The sequence below is a fragment of the Stegostoma tigrinum genome, chromosome 17 (assembly GCF_030684315.1).
Source record: "Stegostoma tigrinum isolate sSteTig4 chromosome 17, sSteTig4.hap1, whole genome shotgun sequence".
NCBI lineage: Eukaryota > Metazoa > Chordata > Chondrichthyes > Orectolobiformes > Stegostomatidae > Stegostoma > Stegostoma tigrinum.
The window spans coordinates 18716311-18740422 of NC_081370.1; the positions used below are offsets into that span (position 1 = coordinate 18716311).

The 24112-nt window shown below is 40.5% G+C and overlaps 1 protein-coding gene across 3 annotated transcripts in view; it reads left to right on the plus strand.

The window, feature by feature from the left end:
- LOC125459218 (acyl-CoA 6-desaturase) overlaps positions 1-24112 on the plus strand; it is a 57322-nt gene that overhangs the window by 24043 nt on the left and 9167 nt on the right. For all 3 annotated transcript variants that reach the window (XM_048545318.2, XM_048545319.2, XM_048545317.2), the window contains 8 exons: positions 4864-4965; positions 6607-6732; positions 7946-8006; positions 8100-8176; positions 9303-9400; positions 11815-11911; positions 18185-18264; positions 21070-21195. In XM_048545318.2, coding sequence (XP_048401275.1) covers positions 4864-4965; positions 6607-6732; positions 7946-8006; positions 8100-8176; positions 9303-9400; positions 11815-11911; positions 18185-18264; positions 21070-21195 — 767 coding nt within the window. The remainder of the gene's footprint in view (positions 1-4863; positions 4966-6606; positions 6733-7945; positions 8007-8099; positions 8177-9302; positions 9401-11814; positions 11912-18184; positions 18265-21069; positions 21196-24112) is intronic.

Genomic DNA, 24112 nt, shown 5'->3' on the forward strand with positions numbered 1-24112 from the left:
CTCACCCACCCATAGCCCCATGCCCTCTCAAATCATCTATACCACTTCATAACCCCAGTATGCCTCCATATATCCACCAATACCATTCAATATGCACAGTGTACTTCACTAGGGGCCATGCCATAGTAATGGAAATTGTTTTAAAATTATTGGAAAAACATTAAATTTCTATCAAATGAAAGCAAAGACATGAGCATGGACAAATTAAGCAAGTGAAAAAAAGTATGTTAATACTTTAAGTGCCTATTGGTTTAGCAAATAAGCACCAATACATATTAAAGGTGTGTTTTTATTATAAGCTGGCAAAAGTTTCAATACTTCTAAGACGACTTTCTGAGCTGATGCATTTGAAACCAAGATTGCGCAAGTTTAGTCTTTGGGGTAGGATATGGAGAAGGGAGGGTGAGAATTGTGTAGGAGTATCTGCAAGGAGGTGATAAATAAAATATAGATTGGAAGGAGGTAGTGCAGAGGGGACATTCATCCATGTTCAAGAGTACCCTGTCTTTGAGGGGGTCCTTGTGTGATCACACTTGGCATGGTCACCTCACATGCCAGAGAATGGTGGTGGAAAGGTGGGCAGGTGCAGGCTCAGGTTTGCGTGGGGACCCAGGGAGCTGCAAAGCCTGTGGGGTTAACAGGTCAGGCTACCGGAAAAGGGATTTGGATATTCAGGAGCTCACGGACATTTTCAGGCAGGGTCTGGGAGCCATTGGCTGAGGACTGCTCACCATCATCTTCCATCATGCTAGTAAACAAAAGTGCTCAATAGTGAAGAAAATCGTTGTGCCTAATGTACCCCCTAAGCTGGTGTGCCATCCGCTGCCACTCACAGATCTTGGAGTTCCACACACCAACAAAAAAAATGAGATGGAGTGTTGGCTGTGACTCAGTCTGTGTGGGGGAGGGGGTCTTCAACATCTATCCAATGTTATGGCTTTTAAAGGGTAAGCACAGGGCACAGAGACACATGTATTGTACAGGACCCAGACCTCTTCCTGGGTCACCAGTCTGAATTTCAAATCAGACCACTCCACCAGACAGAAACTGTGGGCGTGCAGGAGATTATTTTTATACTCCATATCCACAGAGCCCAGAATTCTCCCACCCATGCACACCCAAACTGGAAGCAATCGTTGGGGCCACGGTCTGTTTCCAAAGGGCTTCCAAAATCCCCCATCACCAGATGGACATAGCATGTGGGAAGGAATTCATTTTCATCCACCATTTAAGATGAGAAACCTAACCTCAGTGGGATAAATGGGCATTCCTAACCTGCAGAATGGCCAGAGGGATTTGGGATGTGTGTGGGAATATGAAGGAATCTGACGGGCTGGATTTTATATTTCTCGGCAGGTGAAAGAGGAGGAATAGTGCCTGAAGGATCTATTCATTGCCCTCCCACTGTCTGTACACTTCAATGAAGTATTGAACAGCCAATCAGAGGCTCCTAACCATACACCCTGCCCCTTGCTGCCTTCCAATGTTGTATTTATTGTCAACTGAAAGTTGATAAATTCCCATAACCTGATGGACTGCATCTTACTGTGTTAAAGGATAGCGATAATTGTGATATCCACACATTGGATTATCCTCAAAGATTCTATAGATTCTGGAATGATTTCTGCAGATTGGAAGATATCGTCCCACAATTTGAGAAAGAATTGGGGAACTAAAGACTTGTTAGCCATTCATCAGCAGTAGGCAAAATGCTAGAATCTCTTTTGAAGGATATATAAATAGACACTTGGAGGATAATGATCTGATTGGGCACAGTCAGCATGGATTGACAAATTTATCAGAGCTTTCTGAAGATGTTATTAACAAAATTGATAAAGAAGAGCCAATGCACATAGTATACTTAGATTTTCTGAAAGTTTTTGATAAAGACCCCCACAGGAGGCTGGTTAGAAAAATTAAATCATATAGAATAGGAGCGAATGTACTGGCACGAATTGGTGATTGGATAAAAGACAGAAAGGAGGGTAAGAATAAATGAGTAACTCTCTCATCAGCTGAGTGTGACTAGTGGGTCCCGCAAGAATCAGTACCTGGGCCCCAGTTGTTTGCAATATATATCAATGGGAGATGGGGAACCAAGAATCATTTTACAGCACAGGAAGAGGCCATTCAACCCATTGTGTCTGTTCCAGCTGCTGAAAAAGTTACCCATCTCGTCCCAATCCCGTAACCCTCTAAATTCATCACTTTCAAATATGTATCAAGCTCTCTTTTGAAGTCACAAAAGTGATCATTTCAAATTTACAGATGATAGAGGACTAGGTATGAATGTGTGTTATGAAGAAGATGTAAAGCAGCTTCAGGAGAATTTGGACAAGCTTAGTGAATGAACAAGCATATGTCAGATGAATTATAATATGAAAAAGTGTGAAATCATCTACTTTGGTAGGAGGGACAAATGTGCGGGTAGAAGGTTGCAAAGTATAAGTCTACTAAAGGACCTATGTGTCCTTGTCAATAAGGCACTGGACACTAACATGCACGTGCAGCAATCAATTGGGAAGGCTAATGGAATGATGGCTTTTATTGCAAAAGGAATTGAATACAGGAATGATGTTGCTTCATTTGTATGGGAGGTTGGTCAGACTTCATCTGGAGTACTGTGTGCAGTTTTGGTCTCCTTGTCTCAAAGAAGATATAATGCCATAGAGGGAATGTAACGAAGGCTTACCAGACTTGACACCAAGATTGCCGGACTGTCTTATGAAGATAGATTGGGAAAACTGGGCCTGAATTCTCTGGAGTACTGAAGAATGAAATATCATGTCATTGAAGCCTACAAAATTCTTGAAGAGTTAGACAGGGAAGGTGGAGCTAAGTTGTTTCCAATTTGAGAGCTAAGGAGCATAATTTAAAAATTAAGGTGATTTAACTTCGATTGCAAGATGAGAGGGAATATATTGTACTCAGGTTTGTGAAGGCTTTGGAATTCTATACCATAGAATGTTCTGGAGGCTCAGTCTTTGAGCATGTTTAATGTGGAGATTGATGGATTTCTGATTCCCAGTAGAGTACAGGGTTATGGGGATGGGTAGGTAACAAGGCATTGTTCAGTCAGCTGTGTATGTATTGTGTGCGTTCCTGTGCGCTTGTCTTTCTCATGCGGCAATTTGGCTTCACAAAATTCCACTCTTGTCACTGGAGTCACTAAAAAAAGTTTAATATTTACAGTGGAATATGAATCAAACCTTGATGGGAACACATAACTTTGGTTTTCTGATGAGCTGCGATGGAAATGGGCGCCCCAAGCCCAGGTGACTCTATTTGACATCATGTGTCAGAGAAGTAAATGCTCCAATGACAGCTAGACTAGTGGAGAATCCCTGCTCCCAGGATCATTGTTTATTATTCATTGAAGGTACAGAAATGATTTTCTAAAAGCCACAACAATAACACACTTATACTGCACCTTCCCCAGCCTAATCTGCTGGTACATTTAACCACAGTACCTGTGGCAAGTCTTTTTTCACTGGCCTTAGGCTACGTCATTACTGCTGACAGAAAAGACTCCCAAACCGTTTCATATGCAAAACTCGGGAAGAATGCAGTGGACAATGAAAACAAACTGACAATTGGGCTATTTACAAAATTTCATAGTTTGCTAATGAATGACAGCAAAATGGCAGTAGGCTGAAACCGCACACCATTTGTATTATTGGAGAAGAGCAAGAATGAACTGTCAGATCAAATCTTTCAGCAGCATTGGAGGGTGATGTGGGGTTGGGGTGACACACCCCATTTGACAGGGCAAAATCCAGCTCAAAATTATGCCATTTGTGCACCACTATGTGTCTCTAGCCAAACAAAAATTTCAACCATAGTTGCATTTGTAAAGGGAGCTGAGAAGCTAATTTTAATCTTGCTGGTTACCCCCAGGTCGGCCATTAAAATTGAGTATGTTCTTTTACCTCTCATACCCTAATCCTTTCCAATATTAAACTGCAGGATTCTGCAAGTAAATGAACCAACTGCTTAATGCAGCCAGAGTCACTTCTGAACATAACTATTCAGGGTTCTATTAACTCAGTAAACGTGTTTAAAATTACAGTCTACTAAAGCCAAGAAAATATCTATTTCCACTGGTCACCAAGTCAGTTGCTAGAAGTCATAAGATTCTGGCGAAATAAAAGAGAAGAAGGTTAGGAGAATTTTGTGGAAAGCATGTCAGTGTTGCTACTGGAATGATATACTACAAACTGAAATGGAAGCAATATCAATAATAGCTTTAAAAAAAGACTGGATAAATGCTTGAAAAAGAAGAATTCTGAAAACTATAAATAAATGCAAAGCAATGGAAGTAAGTGGCTCTTTTTGGAAACTGCAATGGTGCAGTGTGCTGACATGCAGCCCATTGTGCTTTAATATTTTATAAATCACTCTGAATCTAAGTATGATACATATGAATCACAGCTATACCCTGGGAAATGTAATTTTGAGAATTTTGATGAGTAACCCCAGAGATTTATAATCTTTTGAGCAAGAAGATCTTTTAGTGGCTTCAGAATATCTCCTGTGTGTAGATTGACCAATTTTCCTTTTGCAAATAATGCACCAGTCTGACATCAAATGAAAAGGTAGCTTGAGCAGCTACAGGCATTGCAAGCTTCAGTTGAAAATCACTTGATGCCTCAACAGAAGATAGTCCTCATGAAATATTGCTGGGGTTTTTGTTAGACAAGCTGGTCAGCAGTTGTGGGGATGAGAGGTCAGTGAGAGCTGCTGAACTGTGCTTCTGAGCAGGACCATTGTTTGTATTTCTCTCAGTAAAACTATAACGAGAATGAAATTAACTTTGCTATGCAAATGCCACGTTAGAACAGTCTTTATTTTGTTGGATTGCAGGCCCAGTCAGGCTGGCTTCAACATGACTTTGGACATCTGTCTGTCTTTCGAAGTTCAAAATGGAACCACTTGTTACACAAGTTCCTGATTGGTCACATGAAGGTAATCAGTGAGCGGGGGATTGGGGTAGGGAGGGATAGTGGGATCTGAGGCATGATCTATTCAAACAAAAGAGCTTATTTTAATAAAAATATGGGAATAACTGCTGGGTTTCCTCTAGTCTATTGAAATAGACTCTCATCAAATTGCTACAGTCTATAATTCTATTGGAACTAAGTTCTACTTTTCTTGTTGATTCTGAAGAGAAATAGAGAAATTTCAGCTTTACTGCTCTCAGCCTTGCTATTTGTTCATAACTCCAGGTTGCCTCCATAATTTACATCAATGAAAAATAACACCATAAGTCTTTGAAAACTCTGAATAAGTGAGATAACATCACTGTAAAGTATAGACATTGTGATATTTCTGGCATGTGGACCCTTTATCATGATTTTCCAATGTCAGGATGCCCCCTTATCTCCCAGGATGGAGGAAGTTGGTATTTTGATGGGGAATTATTTGTCAGTTCACAATGATGGTGATGTTGGAGCAATAATACTACCTCCAATATCCAGTATTATAATATTTCTGCTTCACACCCATTGGGGTCAACTTACTTCACATAGGCCCCTGGACAATTTTATGATTTGTCAATTAACCTTTTTTTCCTAATCAACCTATTCAGAGATGTTATTACACACCTCTGTAACAGGTGGGACTTGAACCTACTCCTCCCAGTCTATGTGCGACAAGAGACCTCTTTTCCAGTTTCCCTTGTCTCCTGTCTATCCCCATTTCCTTAAATTATTCATAAAATTTCTGAGCCTTCAATTTCTTTGTCTTCTCTCATTAAGCTCATTTTCACTTATTATGCTATTTCTGCATCTCCTTTTCTGTTAATATGTTTTCCATCTCTTTCCCATAGTTTTAAACTCAGCTTATCCTACCTTGTCTGTTCTCTCCTAAGATGTGGTGAATATTTCTAGACATTGTTTTCTCTGTCTCACACTTTCAACATTTTTAGCATTTTGCTTTATCTCATAATCTCCCCTAACAAAATAGTTTTGATTTAATGCTCCAGTAAACGGCTGTGTAACTTGGGAGACAGTTTCCTTGGTGCCCTTTGATCATACCTATTGCAGTAAATTTAAAGCTGTAGGTAAAGCCATGGTTTAAAAAGCTTGACTAGATTGCCTAGGAATGCCTTAACTGTGGTTTGACTGTTTCTGATCGTAAAGGAAACCGTAAAAGGGCAGTCCACTAATCTTAACATTGGAGATAGGATTTTCAGAGGTTTCTAAACAGATATGCACAGACCTTCTTTTCCCCTTGAACTTGGCAGCATCTTTGGAGTTGGCAAACAGTACCTATCAAACCTAGACTGATTTCTGTGATTCAGTATTTGTGGCACAGCAATGCCCCGTCTAAAAGTGAGAAGGAATGGGCTGTAATTTTGCCAGCTGCCTAGTGATGATCCTGATAACGATCAAATGCTAAGAACGAATGCCTACAATTATGAGACACTAAGACTAGTGGAAATTGAGTGAGATACTCTGACTTTTGTGGTTGACTGAAAGAGAATTTGAAGCTCTCACAAGAACTGGCTTTAATTTCAAGATATTTGAAGACAAAATTACAAACTGGGTGAGTAAGCTGCAGTATATTGCTTTTGGTATATGTGTGACACTATATCTGTTTTAAAAGGGGGCATCTGGAAACTGGTGGAATCACCGACACTTCCAGCACCATGCCAAACCCAACATCTTTAATAAGGACCCTGATGTGAACATGCTGAAGGTATTTGTACTGGGAGATACCCAACCTGTGGAGGTAATTACTTTTTATTGTGAAACTTAGGTGAAAGCACCTGACAAATTTAAGGTCAGAAGGATAATATGAGCTATACTTGGGAACATTGATTATTTTGTACGACTATGATGTAGGGAAGGTTGCTCAGGGAAGGCAAGACGCTCCATAATTTTAGTGTCCTTGGGAAAGATGTGCATTAGAGTAGAATGTATACAATGCATCATGGTTTCAATAAAGTGCTAATTCAGGGAAGAGGGACCAAGTTGTATAGGCTGGGATATTTTGCTCAAAGCCAAAAATAAGCTCGACATTCGTGTATGCCAGGAAACGTGTTTTACCATTGCACTGACCTTCTTATTATAGCAATAAAGGAAAGTACCCCTGTAAAAGAATACCATATGTGTTTATAAAAGGACTGAGTAATGGGCCCAAAATCTAATGAAGGAGTTCAGGTAAGTTTTGTCAAAGAACACCCACAGTGAGTTGTGAATATGCACTTTCCTCTCAACCGCATTTCCCACTAGAAGCATGGTAGGTCAGGGATCGACTTGTCTGCTTCCTAGACGTTCTTTGTAAAAGCACAGTCCTCAGGTGATCATGGGTTGGAAGGTGAATGAAAGTGGGATTGGAAGCCTTTTGTCAAACACTTGCACACCATTTGATGATGACAGCACACGCCTGCTCATTGCATGTAAGTAATAAGTAGATAATGAATGTTTCTCTGGTACTTGAATTGAATGGCCAAGATGAATGAAAAGAAAAGACACTAGGCATACTGTGAGGCAGATATAACAGGCTTATTTAACCACTGGAAATATCAGGACACATGTTCATCCTCATTCCTACTGTTTTCAACTGATAATGAACTAATTGAACCATCTGAATAATCATATAAAGAACGGTGAGTTCACAGGTTGAATCCAGTTGAAAGTGTGAATGTTGTGTTTGCATGTAATATATATTTGATATTCCATGACTTCATGATTCTGTCAATTAGCTCTGTTCATAGGCAGCGTAGGATGAATAATCAGGGATAAATGTTGTAGCTCTATTGCTTCCTGCTAGAGTAGCACCTACTAGGAGTGCCAAACTGCAAAACTACCTCAGTAGAATTTTAGGTACAGGAGACGGAATTGTGTACTGGAGTCTAATCAAAGCTTCTAGATAATTTTATACTGAAGACTCTATGCAGCGACTAATCTGATTCCACCTAACTCCTCTTTCATCACTGTAGTTTGGAAAACGGAAGATCAAGTATTTACCTTACAACTATCAGCACGAATACTTTTTCCTCAGTAAGTATTGGCTGCTGGACCAGTCAGTGTGATATTGTCAGTTATGACTGTTGTTTCCTGGTGTGGTGTCACTTCCTTGCTCTCTCTTTTTAGTTGGTCCACCCCTGCTAATCCCGGTGTATTTCTACATTCAGATAATGATGACCATGATTACTCGTCGGGATTGGGTGGTAAGTGCTTCAGAATGTTTAACGTGGGTTTTTTCTTGTCCTCTCCTGCTTCCCGTTGTGTCCCAGTTTGAATTTCAATCTTCCTTCCCTTCACAATGTTTTGCTACTGCCTGGTGGCAGACTGGTGACCCTCATTCAAGGGGCATGTGTGAGAAATGCCAGAAGTATCTAGACTTATAAATCTTCCCTGAAAGGAAAAACCACGCCTTTCTTGGCACTGACACCCCTTGGATTGAGGATTTAGTTCTGCAGGAAATTCTGGGCACCAGAGCAGGTATTCCAATGCAGTGTACTGTGCCACACCAATGTTGTGTCAGCTTTTGCTTGTGTACAGAGAGATGTCATGCAGCATGCACTGACACCTGAGTAGATCCACAGGTGATACCCAATTCCCAGGGTTTTGGCTCAAGGAAAGTAGATGCTCAGGTATTTGAAGTGGAACTTTGCCCGTCGATTACAGCCAATTCCATTCCTTGGCTCTCTGCCTCAAGAAAGTAGCCAATATAATCAAAGACTGGTTATAATCTCTTCCAACCTCTTGTGTCAGGCAGAAAATACAAAAGCTGAAACACATGTACCAACAGATTCAAGAATAGCTTCTTCCCTGCTGTTATTAGACTTTTGAATGGACCTCTAAAATTTCAAATTTAACATTGATCTCACTCTTTGCGCACCTTCTCTGCAGCTTTAACATTGTATTCTTCTGTTACCCAATGGTATGATCTGCCTGTATTGCAAGCAACGAAAAATTTTTCATTGATGAAGAGTCTGACGACACTCTAATGAAGAATCATCTCGACTCAAAATGTTAGCTTGCTCTCTCTCCTGATGCTGCCTGACCTCCTGTGATTTCCAGCAATTTTGTTTTTAAAACTTTTCACATAGGTACATGTGACAATAATAAATCAAATCAAATAATATCCAGCACTCCACTGATCACAAACTTCACAGTCAAAAATACTTCAAATGATGTAATTTGAATAGAAGTGATGGCATAACAGAAGATCTGAGCATGGCACTATCTGAAATGATTTCATTTTCCAGACATCAGAGCAAATTGCACTTTTTGCATTTGCTATAGAACAGTAATAACACCCTAATGCCTCTATTCCTTTCCATCCTGCAGGATCTTGCCTGGGCAACAACATACTACATCCGTTACTTCACTACCTACATCCCCTTTTATGGATTTTTTGGTTCCATACTGTTTGTCATCTTTGTCAGGTATGTTAAGTTCAAAAGTACTGTTTTGTTATTTCAGTCACAGTCACTAATATTACAGTTTTTCGATTATAAACTGAAGTGCTACCATGTTTAAAAAGTTGGACAGAGCATGAAGGTTAATTTATCATTTTAGAACAGGGTGATGAGATGTGACCCATGCAAAAAATGTACAAAGAACCTGTTTATTATGCTTTTCTCTCATCTCCATAGGCTGTGCTTATAATTTAACTAATTCATTATCAGGTATTCCAATCACAATGTCCAATTGCCCAACCTGCCCTAAAATCCTGTTGTAATTGGTAAAACTCAGTTCAAATGGGCTGATGCAAATCAAACTGCTATCAAATTGGAATGGTTCTGTAAAATAAACAAAGAAACTGAAATCATTTTTTTTTCGCTGCCATTCAGTACGATCACGGTGGAATGACAGTTTAACTCACAAAGCTGTATCCACCATTGTCTTATCCTTTTGGTTAACAAAACAAGATTCTGCCTATCTCAGTTTTGTCATTACCAATTTACACCTGTTTTTGGAGACAGTTCTAAGCTCCAACCCCTCTTTGTCCAAAGAATTGTTTGTTGATTTCACACCCGAAAGGTCTAGCTCTAACTTTTAAACATGTCTTGTTAACATGAATTGGCTGTAACGTGATTGATGAATAGTGGATATTGTTTGGGTAGTGCGAACTTTCTGCTGTACAGGTGTAGAGATTTTCTATAGCGATTTCCGTATAACACGATTTTCTATTGTGCAAGGTCACAGAAGGATGCAACTATCACGTTAAAGGAGAACTATCTGTACCCACTAAACAGCCTCCCCAACTTTGATCAAGTCACCCCTTAACCTTCTAAATACCAGGGAATACAACCCTACTTTATGGAATCTGTCTCCTCAGAACATAACTCTTGGAATCCAGAAATAATTCTGGCAAACCTACACTGCAAGGCCAATGTTTTCTTCCTAATATATGGTACTCAGAAGTGCACTAAGTACTGTGATCAAACCAGATCTTTGCATAGCTGAAACTTGACTTTTATTCCCATATACTTCAGTCCTCTTGATATAAAGGCCAATATCCCATTGGCCTTTTCAATTATCTTCTGTACCTGCTTATTGCATTTTCAGAATCTGTGAATCAGTATCTCATTTCTATTTGAATTCCATGTTTTTACTTTTCCTTGCCAGCTGTAGGAATGATTGAAAGGGCAACAATTTATGAATAAATCACAGTCATCAGGTTCATACTGTACAAGCTAGTTAAAATTTGAACAAAGTTACCTCTTATGGAAAACAAAGTGCACAAAGACATCTTCTCTAGTTGTTTGTCAGTAAAGTCAATCACCAGTCAGAACAATGATGCTGTAGACCTTGATCCCAATTATCTTGTTGAGTTTCTTGATTTCTACTGTAAGTGGAAGAATTGTTTCATCACCTTGGGACATTCTAAAGTTCCTTACAGTTGAGAAAGTAATTTACTAAAGAATTTGTTGATGTTGCAACATTGGAAATCCAGAAGCCAATTTGTGCACAGGAGGGTTCTATGTAAGGGAATGTGATACTGACCAGATTTTAAAAGTTGATTGAGAGATGAATGTTGGTGATAATTCCCTTTGTCTCTGAAAATAGTACCATGGGATCTTTAATATTCAGCAGGTTTCAATTGAGCCTCTCTGACAGTGCAGCCCTCCCACAACACTGTCAGTCCGGGTTTGATGCTGAAGTCTTTGGAGTGAATCTTGAAGCCACAGCCTTCTGACCTTCAGATATGACTGCTATCAGCTGAAGCACAGCTGATAATGAAGGCTGGAGATCTGCTTCAACTGGTTGTCATTTCTTGCAGCTCAAAGAGAGAGAGAGAGAGAAGAAACAAAGGGCCTTCGTCTTTGTGATTGCAATTGACTAACCCGTGTAAGTCATGTTTCCATGTGGACATTTGGTGAGGACAGGTTCTTGCTCTGTAACACCTTTTGAAGCTCACTAACCTGCAGTATTTCAACTCTCACAAAGAGATGGCCATCTGGGAGCCTACCAGCCCCTGTGGTAAGGTATCTCTGTAGGGGTAGATGCCTTGAGGAGATAGAGAAAAAAATCATGGACAGGCAGGGAATTGAAGGGAAAATGATCTCTTGTCCCGAATTATATTCCTTGAAGCAAAAAAGTGCACCTTAAAGTAGTTTCCAAAACTGTTTAACAAGTACAGACTCTTGTGCTGCAGTGCTAGTGTCCCGGTGTCTGAACCAGATGGCCAGGGTTCAAATTGCACCTGCACCAGAAGTGTTTCATAACATTTCTGAATAGGTTGATTTATAAAAATAAGTAAAAGGTACATCCTGTTTTGAACACAGAAACATCAACATCAGAAGAATTCTGATAGTCGTTCGACACCTGATCACTGTGCTGATTTTCCCTACAGGTTCATAGAGAGCCATTGGTTTGTGTGGGTGACCCAGATGAACCATATTCCGATGACCATTGATGATGAAAAGCACAAGGATTGGATCACTATGCAGGTAATTCTCAGTTAGCTTTGGCACGTCCTTGTGGGGGCTTGTGACGCTTTTCATCATATAACCCCCAAAAGTGGCTAAACTTTTGTCCTGGGCTCAGCACCCTGAGGTCAGGGGGAATTCTGTGCCCCAGTGTTACATTGACACCTGCTCTGATTCTTAATGAGCCAGCAATATTAGTAGCCAGACTGGATGCCCTCTTAAGGATTGCAGGTGGGTTGGAAGTCTTTCAGCATTGAAAGATTAGCAGTGCCACCGTCAGAAGTCGTCAGTGCTGATGAAAGTATTCTCAATTTGAAGGCACCCTCTAAAGATGCTTTATAAAGTGTTAAATTTAAAAAGCCCACTGTTGCTAGATCATCATTGTGAAGGGGAAACTCCTTCCTCTGTGTGGCTTTAGCTGTGGACCGATGGCAGTGCTGTGGGTGGAGGAGAGGGAATTTCCAAGCAGGTTAGAAACTGCCACTGTGGGACCCCAGTCTGCATCTACAGAGCAGCTGAAACTAAACTGTCTTGGAGCTGCAGCCAAAACCATGGTGGGAGACCAGATGGTTGTGTGCAATTGAAGACTCGTATTCCCAATTCTGTATCTCTGGATGAATGAAATTTCTGCCCTAATTGTCTGTAGACGTTGCCAGATTAGAATTTTGTGTTCTTGTCAAAACTGCTGCCCATTAAGTTGGAACAAATATAGGCAAGGCACATCAGGTGGTTTAAAAAAAACACTTCATTGAAGCTTTTCCAAATGTCCAAAATTGCTGTCTGCATTAAAATGGCTATCTGTGTTATAGAGTGTAAACCTGATTGGTTGTCATCATAAAATGTGCTTGTTGCATCAGTGGAAGTTTGATGAGAAAATCTGTATCTACATTGTTTCTTTGCTTCTTATTGAAAGTTTACAATAAGGGAGACTGGGGAAGGGCAGAGGTGTGCAGAGTCAGTTCAGAACAGGATCGGCTTTGACTATAATGCCTCTCTGCACATATGTCATTGTCTAGTGTCAAATGGAGACTGGCACCTTGAAAAGGTCCTGGAAGATGGTAAGTTGCCTACAGGACACCAGCAAAAGGTCATTATCTTCAGTAGAAACGTGAGGAAACAAAGAGAAAAAAGACAAAACAGGAACTTTAATCAGCAGGACTCATCTATAGGGTGTTTCATTTCTGTGGCTTTATTGTCACATTGAGATGTGGTATATTAGATCCCTCATTAATCTGTGGAGAAGAGACTTCAATTATTAATGGAGGCTAGTCTTCGTCCTGAGAAACAGATTAAATTATACACCTGCTGCTCTTATCAATTTCAGCTTCAAATTGCAATTACTTTGTTCTTCAGAATATTAAGAATATAGGAAGAAGCTCATTAAAATATTAATGTAGCATAATTAGAATGATTACAGTCAATTATAGCCTTGAGATGATACAGAAGGAGAAGCCATGATCACATAGATTTATGTCATCTATTGTCAAAGAGAATTTGACAACTATATAGGGCAACGCTTCTCAAGCCATCTTCTAATATGACCCCATTCTCATAGTTGAAAATTGGCATGACCCCGGACCCAAGAAAAACAAAACAATATAACTGCATTCAGTAAAATATATATGATCATTAGGTTCACTTGTTATAGATAAACATCATAAAAGATCATTTAAATATGTAAATCTGTACTTAATGTAGTTTGAAAGATGTTACCATTTTATTTACTGATACAAGTTTCAGCCATGTTCTTCATATTCCGTAGTGGTGGAAGATTTGGTGAACCCTCTCTCTCTGTCCATTTCCCCACATGCACTTTGCAGACAGCTCTGAAGGATAAGGGGGGTTTTGGGCTCATTGTCCACCTCTTGTTGTTTAGTTAGCAGATATCAAGTGAGTCCATGACTGTTCTAATGGAATCTCCTCACTGCAGTCTCTATTCCTATCTCAGAGAACTGGGAGCTTGTCATGTCCAAATGTAACCTGGGATCATGACCCAAAGCTTGGGAACTCATAGAATGAAAGAATCACAAATTGAAGGGATACTGCCATATGGCAAAACACAAGAAATATAGATCTATAACTAAACGGAATAATGCATTATTGTGATTCGTGATAGATTTCATATCATCATCAGACTTGCTGCTCATCAGATTTTTAATAGCTCAGCATTGAAGATAACCAAATTCAGTATTAGTTATCCCTTTGGAAGCTAAGGATCACATGGACTCAATGTTATAGTGACAATTTAATATGGTTGCCCCAAAGATTCCATCAGATCAAGATAAACTTTTTACATGCTTGTTTGAACAGACACCTTTGCATCCTCTTTGGACACAGGTGAGGTCCTAGTGGATTGGAGGATAGCCAGTGTTGTCCCATTGTTACAGGCCTGTGAGTCTCACATTGGTGGTAGGGAAATTATTGGATAAGATTCTCAGGGACAAGATCTATACGCATTTAAAAGCAAATTGACTTATTAGCAATGGACAACATGGTTTTGTGAGAAGTAGGTTGCGCCTCACTAACTTTATTGAGTGTTTTGAGGAAGTAACGAAGATGATTAATGAGGGAAAAGCTGTTGATGTTGTCTACATGAACTTCAGTAAAGCATTTGACAAGGTCCCTTATGGCACACTGATACAAAAAGTGAAGTCACCTGGTATCAGGGGTGAGCTGACAAGATGGATACAGAACTATCATAATCACAGGAGGCAGAGGGTAGCGGTGGAAGATTGTTTTCGGAATGGAGGGCTGTAACCAGCGGTGTTCCACAGGGATCAGTGCTGGGATCTCTGCTGTTTGTGGCCCACATAAATGATTTGGAGGAAAGTGTAGCTGGTTTAATTAGTGAGTTTGCAAATGACACAGAGATTGGTGAAATTACGGATAGTGTGGAGGATTGTCAGAGGATGCAGCAGGATATAGTTGGAGACAAGGGCAGAAAACCGGTAGATGAAGTTTAATCTGGGCAAATGTGAGGTGATCGATTTTGGAAGGTCAGGTACAGGTGGAATTTATACAGTGAATGGCAGAACCCTTTGGAGTATTGATTTTCAGGGAGATCTGGCCGTGTAGGTCACCAGATCACCAAAGGTGTTTGCGTAGGTAAATAAACTAACAAAAAAGGCTCATGGCATTTTTTCCTTCATAGGGAGGGGCACTGAGTATATGGATAGACAAGTTATGCTGCAGCTTTATAGAACTTAAGTTAGGTCATACTTGGAATGTTGCATACAGTTCTGGCCACTACACTACCAGAAGGATGTAGATGCTTTGGAGAGGGTACAGAAAAGGTTTACCAGGATGTTGCCTGGTATGGGGGATTTTAGCTATGAAGAAAGGTTGAATTGACTGGGTTTGTTTTCACTGGAACGTGGGAGATTGAGGGGCGACCTGATGGAAGTCTATCAGATTGTGAATGACATGGATAGAGTGGAAAACATGAGGCATTTTCCCATGGTGGAGGGGTCAGTTACTAGGGAACACAGGTTCAAAGTGCAGGGTGGGGAGGGGGGGAACCTAAAAGAGATATGTGAAGCACGTTTTTCACAGAAAGGGTGGTGAGTATTTGGAACACGCTGCCAGATGTGGTGGTGGAAGTAGACACAGTAGCAGCATTCAACAAACACCTGGACAAATATGTGAATAGGAAAGGAACAGAGGGATACAGATCCTGTAAGTTGAGCCAGTTTTGGTACGGAAAGGCAAAATGTGTCAGCACAGGCTTGGAGGGCCAAAGGGCCTGTTTTCCTGTACTGTATTGTTCTTTGTTCTTATATAGTTGTATAAAAGCGAAATAGTGCGGATCTATGAACTCTGAAACAAACAGAAAATACTGGAAAAACTCAGCAGATCAGGCAACTGAGGAGAGAGAGAGAGAGACAGAGTTAACATTTTAAATCTGATATGACTCTTCTTCAGAATGTCTGAACTCTGTTTCTCATTCCACAGATGTTGCCAGGTCTCCTGAGTTTCTCCAGCATTTTCTGTGTTTGATATAACATGGTGTTTGGAGCTACTATGTTAGACAATGTCAGTCATGCCTGGATTAGTACGCATAGAAGATATTCAACATTAAGAAGGCAATGAAGTTTCAGGTCAGCCACTATTAGGAATAACAGAAATACAAAAACAAAGTGCTGAAAGTCTGAAATCAGAGTTGGAAATACTAAGCTAGCTGTGCAGGATCTGCAAAGAGGGAAACAAGAGTTAATGTATCTTGTCTGTGACTTTTCATCAGAACTCAAAAAAAATAAGAATAAGAGAACACCACAGTGGCCTATGTCACTCAGCCCTATGCTTTGGAAGTCCTGTGGGTGGTGCATTTGATTAGTGACCCTGCTATGAACTGGTCAGATGAGTTTTTGCTTAGGATCACAATCCTCCAGGTCGTGAATTCCCTGTCTTTGGTAAAAAAATCAGATGTACAAAATAAGCCAATCATTGTTCCTACAGTGCCTGATGATTTATCTCTTTTGTGGATCATCCAACCAAGAAGATAAGTGTGGGTCCTGGGGATCCCATACTGATCCCAGTGTCTCGAGGGAAGAGGAATGATAACATTCGTTGCCTGAATTAATCTCTTCATTTTTTGGAGGACAAGTGAAATATTCTGCTGCTAACGTCATTAGGTCATTATGAAACATCTTAATAGCTTGCTTACAGATGTTCTTTATTCCCTTCCAGAAGAGACCTTTCAGTTAAAAAAGCACTTAGAAACTGTTCGCTATTTAATTTATGTTGATATGAAGTAGTTTGGGAGTTGATCTGTAACTAATGATTGAAGAGGCTGGAAGGTTATTTTGAACTTATCAAACTAATCATTTGGTTCATTTCATCACAGTTTCTTTTATCTCCATTTAGCCTGAAGCAACTTTTCTGAAGGGATTTGGGGCACATTCCTATGAATATGGCCAATTAACCAAGACTAACAATAGTGATGACAGTGACTCCTCAAATTTATTTGATTCTCTTTAGAGAGGATTCCCAATTGTGCACCCCTGAATTATCAGGATAAGGAAGACATGATGGATCAGTTAATTCTTCCCTGCCCTTTCTGTGTCTTCGTAAGCACTTTCCTCCTTTTCTCCACATATCCTTCCTTTCCCATTATGCTGTTGCATTCTTTTTTTCCAACGGAGACTAGGCTATAGATTTCATACCAATTTCAGGCTGATATAACAGCAAGTGTTTATTTTTGATGAAGGAGCATAGAGCTAGTGAGATGGAAAAGAGTAGGTCATTCACTTCTTTGAGCTTGCACCATCATTTAGTTAGACGGTGTTTCATTTGTACCCTAACTCCATCCACCCATCTTAGGTCCATAACTCTTAATACTCTTGCTGGACAAAAATCTATCACCCTGGTCTTCAAATTGAGGATAGGCCTAGACTCAGCAGCTTTTTCAGGAGAGAAAACCAATTTTCCACTACCCTTCGTATGAAGAAATATTTCTGACATCATTCCTCATCAACTTAGCCCTAATTTTAAGATCCTAGTTCTAAAATTTCCCAGCAGTGGAAGTAATTTCTCTCTCTGTCTCCACTATATTCAATCTACAATCAGTTTAAACGATTCAATTAGATCAGTCCCTTAACCTTCTGCAATCAATTGAATATAAGCCTAGTTTGGGAAATTTGTCCTGATAATTTTAATCCTTTACCTCAGTTATCATTCTTGTAAATCCAGGTTACACTATCTCCAAGGCAGGTGTCTCCTTCCTGATGTGCGCTGCCTGAGTAAATGCAGTATTCCAGATAGAGTCAAATCAGAGTGAAGATGGCTGCTCTCTTTAGCCTGTAATTTAGAAACTGACAGAGTAATACTGGTGTATCAGTCATGTGTCACTCTATAGAAGTACAAAGTCACATCCCATGAATGCATGAAAAGAAGTACCTGAATGTAGCAACCTGCCTTGAGAAATCGGTAATGACATCGAATTTATTTGCAAAAAAACACATTGATAATTCAATTGTCACTGTCTCCTAAACCACAAGTTGGGATTTCACAGAACAACATTTACAGAAGCACACGATGTGATTCAGCTGAACTCAACAAACCTGTTATGTATTTTGCCTCGTTCTTGTCAACAAAACAAACACAGTGAGATTAGCTCTATAAGAAAGACAGCTCAATTATCTGACCTTGAATCAAGCAGAGCTCTAATATATGGGTCAGTGGGCAGTAGCATTGAGACCTAGAGGACATCTTTAGCAGTTTAAAGTCAGAACATCAGGTTTCATCGTTGTCTTTCAGGATGACTAATGCTCTATACTTCTGTTTTGCATTCTCCAGTTGGATTCCACGTGTAACATTGAACAATCTTTCTTCAATGACTGGTTCAGTGGCCATCTCAACTTTCAGATCGAGCACCAGTAAGTGAATAGGAAAGATTGCTTAAGCTGGGTTGGATATTGTTGGTTGTATGGCAGTGATGATGATGACAGTGGTGGTGTGATGGTGTGGTGCATGGGGAAGGTTGGCACAAACCATTGAGATATTAGCCACATCTTGAAGACCATAGTCAAAACCCTGACCTGATTGATTGGATTTTCTCAATAAAGTGTACTTTCTGTGCCCCTTGCTGAATTGTATTCTATTGACAGACTTGATTTCCTTACTAAATGAAGCAATGACCCAAACAGTAGATACATATATGTATGAAAATTACTATCTCTTTTACATTATTAGATATGAGGATCGTCCCATTAATAATTCATTGTTGATTCTGCTTTCAATTAACTATTTCATCGACTGCATTACTACAGAATCACCTGAACAAAGTTGTTAACCTATTAATTTCATGATTCACATTGTGAAGCTGATACTGGCACTCATATGTAAACTCTCGCAAAATATACTCAGTAACAATTGACTGTCCTGTTTACCTGATCATGCCCCATTTGGCTGTTAGATGCATTGTCTGAATGCTGTAGGAAATCAGCCAATGTCAAGTAATGTAGATAATGGGGAAACTAATGTTCATTCAAGTATGATAGGCACAAGCAGATTCTGATTATGTGTATCTGTAGCATGTATGATACTTGCTCTGGTGCTTTCAAGCTCACTTGGTGGATAAAGGGATGCACCTGATGTCATGGAGTAGGTATCTCACTTCTCATTCTTCTAAACTCCAATAAACATAGGCTCAACATGTGAAAACTAACCTTATAAAATAACTCCTTCATCACAGAAATCATCAAACAAACCTTCTTTGAACTGCTGCTATTGTAAATATATCCGTTCTTAAATAAGAAAACCAAAAGTGTGCACAATACTCCATATGTGGACTCAACAATGCCCTGTACAAAGAGCAGAATCTCCCTACTTTTACACTTGATTTATCTTACAATAAAAGTAAGTATTCCATTTGCCTTCTCCATCTCTTGCTGTATCTGCATACCAGCATTTTATGATTCCTGCACCAGGACACCCAGATTTCTTTACATTGTAGAGTTATTACATTATACTTCCCGTGACAAACTCATATACACTCACTTAATCTATCTAATTCTGTTTGTAATCTCCTTGGTCTGGATTTTCCACTGGCCAGATAGTCATTCTGCCAGCATAGGCCGGACCCATGGAATCCCCATCATTGCAGAACGCCAGGAAAATTTAATCTGCAACTGAGACATTCCTCCAAACTTTGAATGCATACATCTAAATCAGAGATTTCAGATGGTTCTGATGAAATTAAGTAAAATAGCTACTGAGGAAAAGTTAGACAATTAAAAGCTGTTGAGTAACTATTGAACAGACTCTACTCTTGACACACAGCCACAACTACACTGTTCCCAGACTCTCTGAACCCTCAGATTCTGACCCAGATGGGAATGGACACCCCTTACCCCTGCCCAACCCAAACCAGCCCTCCCCAACCAAAGTTACTTTATTAAGAGGCCATTAATGAATCCTGTCTCATTTCACATTGACAGATCTAAAATAGCCTGCTCCCTTGTTGACTCTAGAATGTAATGCTCTAAGAAATTGCCCCGAATACCCTCAGTGAGCTCTTTTACCAGGTTATTTAAGTCTCGATAAAATTTAAAGTTACCCGTGATTGTTGCAATGTTCATCTTACACAGGCAATTAGTTACACACACCACTTTATAACAATCCATATTGCCACATTGGACTGCAGCGATTCAACAAGGCACAGCCCTCTCACAAGCAACTACAGCTGATTAATGTTGCCAGTCCTAACCAGTGACAGCCCTATGCTGTGCATGCAGAAAGAGCGTAGCTTGTTGCTAAGAGCTCAGATATTCCTGCCCGAGGAATACTTTATGAGGTGAAAGCTTTAAATGCTGATGGTGTAAGATATAGGGAATTTGCTAATGATTTGGAGGCTGCATTTTATCTCCACAGTTTGGGACTTATCACACACTTTAACAACAGTGTTAGTTTTCTCACTGTCTTTGTAACAAAGTAATGAGATTTGTATATTATTAAAATATGAGTATTTCTTTCTTCAGTTAAGACTGATTTGAATTTCGTGAGAGAAATGGACCTTGAAGATATCTGTAACATACCCTAGCTGGGGGGGGCGGGAGAGCTCTCAGGCAGCTGGTCAATGCCATTGGGAGGTTTGGCACATTCCCAAGGCCAGGCTCTTCATTAACATGATGTTAGTGAACTGCAGGCCAAACCTAGGCATTGAAGCACTGCTCACTGGCTTGGGGCAACAGATAGGCAGGCTGGCAGGAGGGCAGTGCAGGGTGGCAAAGGCCTACCTGATTCTGTGGAATGTCTACACTTTCTGGATCTACCAAATTAATTTTACACGTAACTATTTTTGGCTGTCTTGATACAACCAAATGTTACATCATAGTACAATGTATGACACAGTGAAATGGAGCCTCAGCCTGATGCAGGCGAATGTCTAGGTTATGCCCCAGAAGGCCCAGATGAAAGAGGGTGGCTGAGCAGAATCAGTGTGGAAAACTTATCAAGTGTGTTGATTTTAATTCTACTTATGCCCCGATTCTGTCAGATGAGTTTTAACTCATGATGTGGTCTTTAGTAGCACCAAATGAAGAAAGAACCTGGGGCCGGAATGCAGTTAAAGGAAAGGGGCTTAATAATATTAGCTCCACTTGAAATAATATACAAAAAAGCCAGCCTCCTTTTTAAATGGCAGCTTTAAATTTTATTTTCTCCAATCCATTCTTTTCCAGTCTTTTCCCAACAATGCCACGCCACAATTACTACAAGATCGCCCCTTTAGTGAAATCACTGTGTGACAAGCATGGTTTGAACTATCAAGTGAAGCCTTTATTGCAAGCCTTCAAGGATATTATAGGGTAAGTAATTAACTTATCGTTACCACCATGACATTTGCTGCCAAGTGTCCTGTTTTCACACATATGTTGTCATTTTAGCTCTGAATTTTTGGGAAATTAAAAATGGAACCTAATTTCCTGAAATAATTTTAATACACACACACACACACACACACACACACACACACACACACACACACACACACACACACACACACACACACACACACAACCTCAGAGTTGTCATGGGTAAAGATGTTCAATTCCTTACCTATAATAGGGTTAAAAACTGATATGAAAATTATTCTGTTTCAAAACAGTGTGTGCTTATGATCTAAGATAATGGGAACTGCAGATGCTGGAGAATTCCAAGATAATAAAATGTGAGGCTGGATGAACACAGCAGGCCCAGCAGCATCTCAGGAGCACAAAAGCTGACGTTTCGGGCCTAGACCCTAGGCCCGAAACGTCAGCTTTTGTGCTCCTGAGATGCTGCTGGGCCTGCTGTGTTCATCCAGCCTCACATTTTATTATCTTGTGCTTATGATCTACTTAGGTAATTAGCTGAAATCAGACACAGCGTTAAGGAAGTTGATTAATCATTCATGTAGATTGTCACAATCCTGCAGGAAACCATTAATGTTTAAGAGAAATCCAAACATCTAGCAATTAACAACACCGAAATATTTTGTGTTTAAATAAAAAGTATGCAAAAAGAATAGAAACAACACTAGCAACTCAACACTATAGCTCATAAAATCCTGTACTATAAACTCAGTTTTATTTGTTACTTCCCTCAAAAGTTCAATTTTCTTATAAAATCTTGAAGGTTCTTCTCCTTCTTTAGGTATCAACTCAAAGGTATGCCTTAGAAATTTACTTTCATTCTCCTCGGTATTCCAGTTTTCTCCAAGGCACAATGTTTATGGCGATCAATCTATTAACATTTAGCTAAGCATCCCTCCAACATTTCTTTAAAGACGTTAGGTGCTTTGCTGGCTGCCAGATGATAAGTGATTGTCTTCTCTCAGTCCTTCTAACTTTGCTGGTTGATACCACAAGGCTCTGTGAGGACCAATGTGGATCACTTACTCTATCTTTAAACTAGGCAAAACTTCCAGCTTCTTTGCCATCATAAATTCCAAACTAAGCTTGAGCCCCCATCTGCATTTCATGCAATGAGAAACAAAGTTAAGATCATCAAGTATAGGCCTGCCTAACAATCATCTGCTTTAAACTGTACCAAGTCAGTCAGCTCCTGTTCACGCTAAGCCAAAACCACAGCTTCCTCTAGTGAGAAAAACAACATGACTATCTAATTCCCTGAGCTTATTTCCATGACAATGTGGTATATTTGAGACGAGTCAGAAAGAAACACAAAACTAATTAACTTTGCCTTCATCACAACTGTACAATTCTGTAACCCCTGTGAATAATTTATCACTAGTGGAGTTTTGCCACGCATCCCCCCCGCCCCGCCCCCCCCCCCCCCCCCCCGTCTCCTGGAAAATGCTGGCCCAGTTAACAAGCTATTGTGTTTACACTGACTTTCAACTTTATTTTCACCTGGCGAGCACATAAGCAATTTAATATTCTTATTTGAAACAAACGTAGACCTTCTGGCTCCATTAAGCTGAGAGAAGACCCTGATAGTTTAATCTCCCATACCATTAACTCTGCTCTTGTAACATTAACATGGGTTACCTTTAACCTAGGCTTGTTTCATTTGCCCTTACACTAGAGATCTTTATCACTTTTCTCACCAGGTTTCCCATTATATTACATTTATCCTCCAACTGTGAAACTAGATAATCATGACAGATGTCAAAACGCTTGCTGATATTTTCCAACAATTTCTGTTTTTGTTTATGAGAAAATGTAGGTGGTAACATAAAAGTGTTGTCTGGAAGGAAATAATCACACCTGTGCATGTACGCCAACTGTTCGTGTTATGTTTCTCACGTTGCACCTGCCCATTTGATTTCTGCTCCAGGTTAAACCTAGGCTAAAAGCTATGCTAGAGATAATGGGAACTGCAGATGCTGGAGAATTCCAAGATAATAAAATGTGAGGCTGGATGAACACAGCAGGCCAAGCAGTATCTCAGGAGCACAAAAGCTGACGTTTCGGGCCTAGACCCTTCATCAGAGAGGGGGATGGGTAGAGGGAACTGGAATAAATAGGGAGAGAGGGGGAGGCGGACCGAAGATGGAGAGTAAAGAAGATAGGTGGAGAGAGTATAGGTGGGGAGGTAAGGAAGGGATAGGTCAGTCCAGGGAAGACGGACAGGTCAAGGAGGTGGGATGAGGTTAGTAGGTAGATGGGGGTGCGGCTTGGGGTGGGAGGAAGGGATGGGTGAGAGGAAGAACTGGTTAGGGAGGCAGAGACAGGTTGGACTGGTTTTGGGATGCAGTGGGTGGGGGGGAAGAGCTGGGCTGGTTGTGTGGTGCAGTAGGGGGAGGGGACGAACTGGGCTGGTTTAGGGATGCAGTAGGGGAAGGGGAGATTTTGAAACTGGTGAAGTCCACATTGATACCATTAGGCTGCAGGGTTCCCAGGCGGAATATGAGTTGCTGTTCCTGCAACCTTTCAGTGGCATCATTGTGGCAGTGCAGGAGGCCCATGATGGACATGTCATCTAGAGAATGGGAGGGGGAGTGGAAATGGTTTGCGACTGGGAGGTGCAGTTGTTTGTTGCGAACTGAGCGGAGGTGTTCTGCAAAGCGGTCTCCAAGCCTCCGCTTGGTTTCCCCAATGTAGAGGAAGCCGCACCGGGTACAATGGATGCAGTATACCACATTGGCAGATGTGCAGGTGAACCTCTGCTTAATGTGGAATGTCATCTTGGGGCCTGGGATAGGGGTGAGGGAGGAGGTGTGGGGGCAAGTGTAGCATTTCCTGCGGTTGCAGGGGAAGGTGCCGGGTGTGGTGGGGTTGG